Source organism: Lytechinus variegatus, chromosome 15 (genome assembly GCF_018143015.1).
Source record: "Lytechinus variegatus isolate NC3 chromosome 15, Lvar_3.0, whole genome shotgun sequence".
In the NCBI taxonomy this organism is placed as follows: domain Eukaryota; kingdom Metazoa; phylum Echinodermata; class Echinoidea; order Temnopleuroida; family Toxopneustidae; genus Lytechinus; species Lytechinus variegatus.
Window position 1 is genome coordinate 24,732,853 of NC_054754.1, and position 10,670 is coordinate 24,743,522.

Consider the following 10,670-nt stretch of genomic DNA (forward strand, 5'->3'; position numbering starts at 1 on the left):
TACTAAATAGGTCACACATGTAACTCTTTGTGAATATTACTAAAACTTTAAAATGCCATAAGTTTCGTATTTTACATCCGAATTTGATGAAAATAAAATCAATGCTATGTTTGTTTGATTGTTCTCTACCTGTTCTAGTCAACTTTATTATTTGATGTAAGTTCTTCATGTCATCTTGATAGCATATTTGAATTTCAATGTTTATCACTGAATGCACTTATCAAGAGAGAAAGTGTTTATAATCATCGTAAATTTTGTTTTATTGATCAGCTGGAGATGGAGGAGCTAAGAGAAAGGACAGAACAGGACTACTGGTTGGTACAATATCAGAGGCTGTTGGATAAGAAACCACAATCACTCATTGATCAGGTTAGTGATGATGTTGATGATGATGATGATGATGATGATGGTGGTAATGGTGATCATGATGGTGATGATGTTGATAGTGGTGTTGGCGGAATCGTTAATTATAATGACAATGATGACATTGATGCTTATGATGATAGTTGTAATGACCTTTTGATGATGAAGGCGAATGATGACAATGACCGTAATATTTTGTAAAATGATGAAAATTATAACATTGATGATGATGATGATTATGATGATGATTAGGATGATGATGATGATCATGAAGATGATGAACATGATTGTTGATGATGGTGATCATGATGACGATGATGATGATGATGATGAAGATGATGATGGTGGTATTGATGATGATGTGGGCACTCTTAATGATTCCTCTTACATCTGTAACAGTGTTTTGTAGGTGTGTGCAGGTTTTCTTCCTTTTCATTTATGATATTCTAGGCTTTCCAACAGAAAAATAGAACCTTTTCCCGAGCATTCAGGGGGTTAAATAAGGTACCACTAAAAAGTCTTTTATTAAAGGTGCTGTGGATTGTACTGCAGATTTGTGACTTTGTGCTTTGAGTTCAGACCGTACACCAATCATGTTCATGTTTCTGTTCTTACCAACAAATGCATTTTTGTATTCTCGATGAGTTGAAGCCTGCTCATTTTATTAAATGGTTTACAACTGTGTCATATAAATTTCTTCTCTTCTAGTCTCAGCTGCATCACATTTATGCTGGCTTTATATTGTGTGTTATGGGAGGGGGGGGGCATATTTTTGGAATCCAACACAAATGGATAGGTTTTTTATTGAGACAATAGGACGAATCAGAGAAGAAAATAGATGATAATGCAAACAAAATCAGACAAGTAACAAAAAAGCAATTATATAAAAAAGTGTATTCATTAAAGAGAAATACCAGTAGCTGCAGTAAACACTGATTTCATGAGAAAGTCTGTAAAACCAGGCTTAATTGTCAGTATATCATCGAAATCTTGAAATCTACGCTGAAAAATGTTTACACTGAAGATCACCAACACAGATAAACGCATGTGGGACAGAGTATTATTATTATTGCTCTGAACGTCCGCCTTACGCTTGACCCGAATCCTGTGCTTATTTGCTAATTTCTCAGCAATTACACAATTTCTTCCAGAATCCTTTGGCACATATTTTTTATTTCATACAAACACACACTTTGGTGGTCATTTCGTTGGATTCTGTACGAACTCATATTGATATCGTTACCACAACTGGCATTTACCTTAACCTATGGGGATTTCAAATTTTTGGGGCAAAGGAAATGTTAATATGATGTCGGGTATGTTAGAGACTGTCCATTCCATATTCTCATTGCACAAAATATCTAAAATGTCAGAGTATCGATATGGTATCCTATAAATATAAATGCAATATCCTTTTACATCATTTAGCTCTGAGTGTACTGCATGTATTGTCATAGAACCAGAGAGTACATACATTGCATGTTGGTGCTACCAGCTTTAATACTTAGGTCATCTCTGTGTGATCATGATGCCTAACTCGTTGACGCTGTATGCTCAAAACTTTTGATACCCTTTGATATTTCAAGGTTATTTGTAAAAATAAACTGAACCCTTTTTTCAATACTTGTGCAGTTAATAGGCTGAACAGCATAGAAACAAAAGAAAATATGTTTATAGAGAAAGCTTGTGATCCAGCATGCACATTATGAAGATTGATTCTTGTGTCATGCATTATTGCATAAATTTGGACGCATGCTGTTTGAACCAAGTCATTTGGTTTGTGCCAGGTTTTGTTGATGTAAGATTAATGATTTTGTCTTCATTATAGCAAAAAAATTTAATTTGATTTTAATTCATCCAGTCAATATGAATAAAAAACTGTTTTGGAAGACACAAAAAAATTGTTTAAAAGATTAGGGTAAGCCCATAGAAGTCAGCTGCATAGATTTTATTTGTTTGGTGATATCAAATTAGATCATGAAGATATTGCCCATAATACAACTCCCAAGAATGTTCTGTAATCTGATTGGTCCAAATTGGATCACATGATATTCAGCGAATTGCACTATTGCATCCAAAATGCACTATCCTGCACTCTGATGTCATACCAAAAGTACTATCCTGCACACCGATGGCAGGATATTACAAGGTCTGGAATTATCTAGAAGTATCTAGAATTTAGATCAATATAGCATTCGGGCAACCCTATTACGAAAAATTCCATGGCCCTGCTTGAAAAGAATTGTGGATTTCCCTGAGACAACCTCAATGGAATTTATTGGAAAATTAATGTTTGTCATAAATTTCACCCCTTTCCTTTTATGTTATTGTTGCTGGTATCTGTCTTTTATTATTATTGCAAAATCTTCTTTCAAATGTAGAAATAAATTCATCATTTTCATCATCCATATTCTCTTGTAGGAACACAATCTTGAACTTGCTGTGGTTGATATCTTACAAGAGGCTGGTGCAGAAGACTACATCCCTAAATTTGCAAGGCATCGTGTTTCCATAGAAACCATGATGCAGATGGGAATGGAAGAGTTGAGAGAGGTAATGAATTATTTGATAGAGACTGTTCATGCATTATTAATTATGTTTCTAGTCTACTTTAGTCTGCTTGTGTACTGTATCGATAGAATATCTGTAGAAATATACATTTATAATACACATACAAGCACCTTTCTCCTTATTGACCATTCAGCATTCAACATAATTCAACAATTTTCCAACCGGGAATGCAGAATTATAAGAATTTCACATTTCATATGGCAGACTAAATGGAAATATCATAGCATTTTGAGTGTATCTCATGTGCATTGTTTCTTAATGTTTTCAGATATGAAAGACTTACATAAAATTTCCAATAAACATTAAATGTCTGTTTGCAATCAGAAGAAGAAGGAAGAGGAAGAAGGAGAGAACGAGAAGAAGGAAGAGGAAGAAGAAGAGAACGAGAAGGAGGAGGATAGTGTTTAAATGATAACGATTATAGTAGTAATATTAACAAAATAATGATTTTAAAGAGTAGAAAAAGGATAAAATGATAATGATAATAATGATAATACGAACAATGATCAATGATTTATTGACCACAAAATCGGAAATTGTCTTAAAAACAATACATCATCGTTTTTTTTTTTATTTCAGATTGGAGTCCACGAGGTCGGTCTCCGCAAGGCCATCTTGACTGCCGTCCAAGGCTACGTCCAAGCCCAGACCAGAGCGATGGAGAAAGCAGCCGCCATCGAGAGACCGACAGAACCCTCCGCCCCACCCATGGAGGACGGTAGCAGTAAGGGTAAGAAGGGCAAGGAGGAGGAGGAGATGGGTGCGGCTGCATCATCGAGACCGGTAGAGGCGGTGGAAGCACCGGAAGGGTACACCCCTGATGTCACAGTGAGGGTCACAACAGAGTGTGTTATTTGCATGGAGAAAGACGTGAGTATAATTTGTATATTTCAATATCTGAGGTGAATGGATAGGACCGATTCCGGACAATCATTCTACTTGTATGGAATATGAATGTTTCTTTTGAAAGTAGAATAAATCGGTTGTTTCAGACACATTTATATGATAGTTTTGGGATGAATTATTTGTCTCTGGACAAAACAAAGAACATGATAAATTCTACATTTTGCAGCAATTAAACATGATGTTAAAATTGCATGTCCTTTTATGGTCAGTAAATGATGAATTTATAAAACAGTTTTGTGTTCATAATTTTGATATATCATCAAATGGTAGTGAATATTCTTTCAAGGAATTGATCATAGATGAAGCTTTTAGAAGACAAAAGGGAACGCATTCTTTTGAACTTACTTTGACCTATAGGTAATTCTTGTAAACAATTAGTTTTAAAGTACATGAATTTATATGATATGGTCTTGTAAAGAGAGAGGTTTGTCTATTATGCCGTCATAAATCAATCCTTATTAATATTATTTTCTCTCAATTTTCCCATCACTTTTAATCCTTAGTCCGATATGCTGTTTTTGATGTGTGGTCATATCTGCTGCTGTGTCAAATGCTCTCAACCACTGTTCAAGTGCCCCCTGTGTCGTGGGGACATCACCTCAAAGATCATTGTAGGAAACTCGCCAGTTGGATGAAATTGGTTGGATTCTGGTTATAGCAAATCATATATTTTTCATCTCTGTTTTTCTTTCCTGTGAAAAAATTGCCCCGTCATTTTTATGTATAGGAATTAATATTTCATGTGACTTTGAACAAAGGAGGCGCGATAGCTCAGTCGGTAGAGTGGGGGATTCGTATTCCGGTGACCCGGGTTCGATTCCCACTTGGTGCGCTAGTGCCCTTTGGTAAGGCATTAATCCTCAGTACTAGGTCCTTCGGAGGGGACCTTAAGCCGTCGGTCCTCTGGTTGCTTGTTTACAAGCATTCATGCTCTCTTAGCAATCAGGTAAAAAATCACCAATCCCAAATTGTCATATCAAAATGCGAGTCATGAGATTGCTTATATATACGTGTATCATGAATTTTTTTTTATATTCTATAAATTATGTCTACATGCATTTTATATACAACTGTGTATGTAATTTGTTTTTACTAGACAAATTGAAAGTCATCATTACTTTGAGTTATGCCAGACATATGGAAGCCTTCACAGTGCAAGTCTCATCTCTATGTTGAAAATATTTTTTAATCTGCACAAATCATACTTTTCATGTATGAATAATTTTTTTTTACCACAATTGAATTGAATTTCAGCGGTATACATCTACTGGACATGCATTTTTTTACATAGCAATTGTGATGCATGTATATATTTACATATTTGCACACACAATATAAACAGTGCGCAGGATCAGTATTTGTATAATACCATTTAACATTTTCACGACTAGGGGCCTATTCTCAGCCATATTTATTTCCTTTGTCAGCTTTATGTGCATATCCCCCTCTAAAGGAGAGAATTTATGATATTTCTATATTTCATATTTTTCTTCTTCACTTGGCCTTTTTGCTATCTCTATGTACGATGAAAGTGGAGTTATTCATAACAGAGTGCATTACACCAGTAGGCCTATTTGGAGGTGCTATTTGGGGGCATCATGGTCTAGTGGTTACAACTCTTGTCTTTCAATCAGAGGGACGTGGGTTCAAATCCCAGCCATGGCGTGTTTTCCTCCAGCCCACATTGTGCTGCACACCCATGTGAGGTGAATGGGTACCCGGCAGAATTAATTACTTGAAGGCACTGAGAGCTGGAAGGCAACTCAAGTTATAGGTGGGGTAATGATAATAACAATACGCCTAGTAATAAATTATTATCAGATAGTGCTAGATAAATACCTTTTATTATTATTATTGTTATTAGTTTTAAAACAGAAAGCCTATTCTCAGATCATGGTATTTGTTCATTATTTTTCAAAAGTGTATTTTTTCCTCACTTCAATGATATCTCATACTGAATGAAGGGTATCTAATTTTTTTTCTCGTGATTTTTAGAATATGTTTTTTAAGTTTTATGGCAGAAAATACAATCAGCATACTGTAGAATAAAAAAAAATCTAACATATCTTTGGCTTTGACCTCCCTCAAATGCACTGGCATTCAGATGGGGGGGGGGGGCTTGACCAAGAAAATAAAGGAGGAAAAAAATGAAGAGGAACTGAAAAAAGGGGGAGGGGTGAAGTAAGAAGTAAGATATTACTTTGTATTATGTTACAGGGGCCAAATGTTAGAGGTCAATTTTTCAATGGCATGTTGTTAAGAATTTATAAAATGCAGTACATGTACATATTTCTATAAATTTTGACATGTACACCTAGTTACAGTCATGTATAATTGTAAGTTTTACCTTTATTACTTTCCTCTTTTTGAGAGAGAGTCAAAAGGGGCCTAAGCTTTCGATCCTAGCAGAATCTCAGTCAGAGGCCAAACATTTTTCCTTTTATTTTCAAAGCTTCGCTCGGCTGGTCTGTTATTTAAAAGATTAAAAAAGTGGCTGTATTTGTTTTTTGTTTTTCAACATTCACTGTTTTATTCATTTTGAATGAAAATCAATTATAGTATAGAATAGAGTTTTACAATTAACAGTAAAAAGGCAAGAAAATGTAAGATAAAACAAAAGCATAAGCTGATACGATTGACAATAAAAAGATGCAATATTGGAATTGGGTGGTCATAAAAACTTTCAAGGTTGTCAAGAAAACCACTCATATAAATGAAATAAGTCACATTAAAACTACAAATGTAGCAAAAATACTAATTTAAAGTAAAATTCAATAATTAAAATCATTTGATATTACATGTTATGTTATAGATATATAAGTTAAAACACATTTAACCAGCCAAACCCATCACATTAACCATACAAAAATCATTGCTTTCACACACTATTGATTAAATATATTTTCAATTTCCTCCTGAAAGCAGATGGAAATATCATATATGATATACATATACATGCATGTGAAACAATTACATATATATTGTAATTCAAAATATATTTGCAGGTTGTAGCACATGTTGATAAGTATGCAGAATCCAATTCCTGTAATTTGTATATCCATTTTTTATTTTCTCTTATTTTATTACTTGTAGGATGTTGCAGTTATTATTGGGAAAATGATTAGAATATGATGTTTTGTGAAACTGATTTAGCTATTTATTTATAGTTCGATATAATAGGAAGAATTACAAAAAAATAGATAAATTGTATAGAAAAGTGATATATAATGTTGCATAAAGTCATTTTAGCTGTAACTTAATATTGTTTGAGTGTGATGCTAAAACGTACATGTACATAGGAAAGATATATATATATATATATACATATATATCACGATTGTTATGTCTATTTCTTTTTCTGACGATAAATAGTATATATGTGGTAAAATTATTTTAAATTTGTCTGACCAATACTTATCATATTAAATCACTATCTGTGAGACATGTTTGATATATATATATGTTTCAATGTTGATTGAATATTCCTTGAATATCCTTATTTTTCATTAAAAAAGTGAGAGAATGGTGAAGATTGAAGAGTGGAGGAATGGGAATGTGAAAGAGAGAGAGAGAGAAGGTAGGAAAAGGGTAGCAAGGGATGTAACTTGTTTTAAGTAATATATATTTTTATTTCAATGGGCGCGTTGTGGTCTAGTGGTTCTGACTCTCGCCTTTCAAATAGAGGGTCGTGGGTTCGAATCCTAGCTATGGCGTGTTTTCCTTCAGCAAGAAATTTATCCACACTGTGCTGCACTCGACCCAGGTGAGGTGAATGGGTACCCGGCAGGATTAATTCCTTGAATGCACCAAGCGCCCTTAGCAGCTGGAGCTACAGCCGGGGTAATATATAGTGCGCCACTGAATTGGCGACTAGATAGATCGGCGCCTCATAAATGCTATATATTAATGGCATAATGGAGATTGATTATTCTATCTGAACATGCAATATATGTGTCATATATTTCTTATAGCTTTCAGCGTTGAGGATGTAATTCCTTCTGTGTACAAACAAATTCTATGTTTTAATTTTTACATGGTTTCATCAAGTTTGTCAATTTCCAGTCATTGTTGCTTTTTGATTGCTAGTCAATATTGCAAATCCATTTTATGGTTTGTAATTGGCTGGTAATTTAACAATGCAAGCTTGATCTGCAAAATTCAATCATGCAGTGATCTACATTAGTGATATATTTTTCAAATCTTAAAATATTTTGAAATCATGATTAATTCATTGATGCACTTTTGGTGCAATGTGTACTAGTTTTCTTCAAAATTCCTTCTGATCAATCTTTTTCCAAAGGTCACACATTAAATTTGAACTAGTCATCTTTTTATGATACATTTTTCCCCAGAACGGTCAAAGAGCGGTGTCAAATTTGAAATAATCTCTTTGGCCAAATACTATTAATTTTGTTTATCAACAAACTCCCAAGCATTTTGAGGTCATCAGTTTCAACTGGTAGATTTGTGTTTTGTAAGCAAGAACATATTTTCAAATTTAGATTTTGTTCAATTTATTTTTGGTAGTGTTTTTATACCCATGTTGAGGGATAATAATGCTGTTTTAAGTAGATACAAGAGTAGAGTGTGCTGTTCATATTATGATGAATATATAAAGTACATTTTAGTTATACTAAGTTTCCATCAAATTTTATTATTAGGGGAAACACATATGGACCAATTTTCTGGTTTTAATTATTTAGATATACATTATTAGTTACAGAATGTTTTGTTTTGTATTCGTTGCACCCCCAAAAAAAAAAATCTCCTTTTTTCTGTCTATGCAATATATTATATTCTATGTGTTTATACTTTGTATATACTTTGTGAACAACAAAAGTAAATTGGGCAATGGCGTGTTGGTACATATACCAACTATTATTTTAAATAATATTCAGGTTTGATTTACTACAAGTACTAATGTACATGTACATGTATGATGATGTTTATATTCTGTTTAATGTGAAAAAAAACTGTGAGTTATGGAAGCTTAAAAGTGCCACAGAGATGTTGAGATAATTATCTCGGGAAGTCGACATCTTGATAGCAAAAGATAAGATGACGAGATCCCGAAACTCATCATGTCAACATCTTTTAGAAGAGATGATGAGATGACAAGATCCCGGATGTCATCATGTCAACATCTTTAAGAAGAGATGATGAGATGACAAGATCCCGGATCTCATCATGTTGACATCTTGTAGAAGAGATGACAAGATCCCGGATCTCATCATGTTGACATCTTGTAGAAGAGATGATGAGATGACAAGATCCCGGAACTCATCATGTCAACATATTTTAGAAGAGATGATGAGATGACGAGATCTCGGATCTCGTCATGTCTACATCCAGTGGAAGAGATGATCAGATGTCATGATCTCGTAACTCATCATGTCTACATCTTTAAGAAGAGATGATTAGATGACAAGATCATGGATCGAAGATCTTGTCTTCTGACCATCTCTTCTAGAAGATGACGACATGACGAGATCCGGGATCTTGTCATCTCATCATCTCTTCTAAAAGATGTCAACATGATGAGATCCGGGATCTTGTCATCTCATCATCTCTTCTAAAAGATGTTGACATGATGAGATCCGGGATCTTGTCATCTCATCATCTCTTCCAAAAGATGTTGACATGATGAGATCTGGGATCTTGTCATCTCATCATCTCTTCTAAAAGATGTTGACATGATGAGATCCGGGATCTTGTCATCTCAACATCTCTTCTAAAAGATGTCGACATGATGAGATCCAGGATCTCGTCATCTTATCTTTTGCTATCAAGATGTCGACTTCCCAAGATAATTATCTCAACATCTCGGTGGCACTTTTAAGCTTCCATAGTGAGTAGTTTCATGAATCTCCCATTTTTCTTTCTATTAATGTGTCACCAAGTCCGAGACACTTCACTCTTGAATGAGATTTCTATGTATTTCAGACACCTTCATTCAAACTAGCCGAAATATAGCATTTCTTATAGTATATACTTCCCTAGTCCTAGTGGAATACATAGCAGAGGATGCTTTGTTGTGTTATTTCTCAGATATTTTAATGAACATTAGCAAGATTACTAGAATTCTATGTTTTAAAGTTTTCAAAATGATTTTTTTTCCCATAATAGACCCCTGCACCTCCCCTTTGTTCTTAAATCTAGATTACATTTATTTGATTGTATTCACCAGTCACCCATTCTCCAGTATTGAAAAATGTAGATTTTTTTTTTTTTGAATGAACAAAATTAGGATTATTTAAAAAAATGACATTTAATTCCTTATTTTTTTTAAAATCTACTTTCAATGAATGGGAACACAGGGTCGTGTGAATACCAGTAATCTCCATGTTAATTATCAATTAATTTATTAAAGTTGTCTGTATTTTAATCTGATTTTCTCATCATGAATTCATGTCTTCACTTCTATCTGTATCAATGTTATGTAACAAAATCACATGTCAACTAGAACTCATGTATGTGTTGTATTAAAGAAAACTATTTGCATTTTCATTGATATACATTAAATATGTTATTCTGGTCATTGGATTGATTGATGTATCAGTAGAGATGGCCAATGAAGACAGAGAGGGGGGGGGGGATGGGAGAAATAGCGACAGGAAGAGAGGGATGGGGGGCAGGAGACGACTGAGTCACACGCTTGTCATTAAGATGATGGACATCAAGGACACGTTTTTTTTTTAAAGAAAAGTATTTCACTACTTAATGGAAGACTGTTGTGTCGCTAGGATTTTGGTCAACTGAGGCTCATATGAAATTTTTTCATGCAACTGAGGATATGCACTATCATTCCTGACTTTTCGCATTTCCTGAAA

The 10,670-nt window shown here is 34.1% G+C and overlaps 1 protein-coding gene across 6 annotated transcripts in view; it reads left to right on the top strand.

Annotated features, from left to right (window-relative positions):
• LOC121428786 (E3 ubiquitin-protein ligase LRSAM1-like) overlaps positions 1-4,672 on the top strand; it is a 36,490-nt gene extending 31,818 nt beyond the window's left edge. For all 6 annotated transcript variants that reach the window (XM_041625615.1, XM_041625616.1, XM_041625618.1 and 3 more), the window contains 4 exons: positions 271-369; positions 2,785-2,916; positions 3,514-3,804; positions 4,344-4,672. In XM_041625615.1, coding sequence (XP_041481549.1) covers positions 271-369; positions 2,785-2,916; positions 3,514-3,804; positions 4,344-4,475 — 654 coding nt within the window. In that variant the 3' untranslated portion in view covers positions 4,476-4,672. The remainder of the gene's footprint in view (positions 1-270; positions 370-2,784; positions 2,917-3,513; positions 3,805-4,343) is intronic.
• Positions 4,673-10,670: the final 5,998 nt, after the last annotated feature.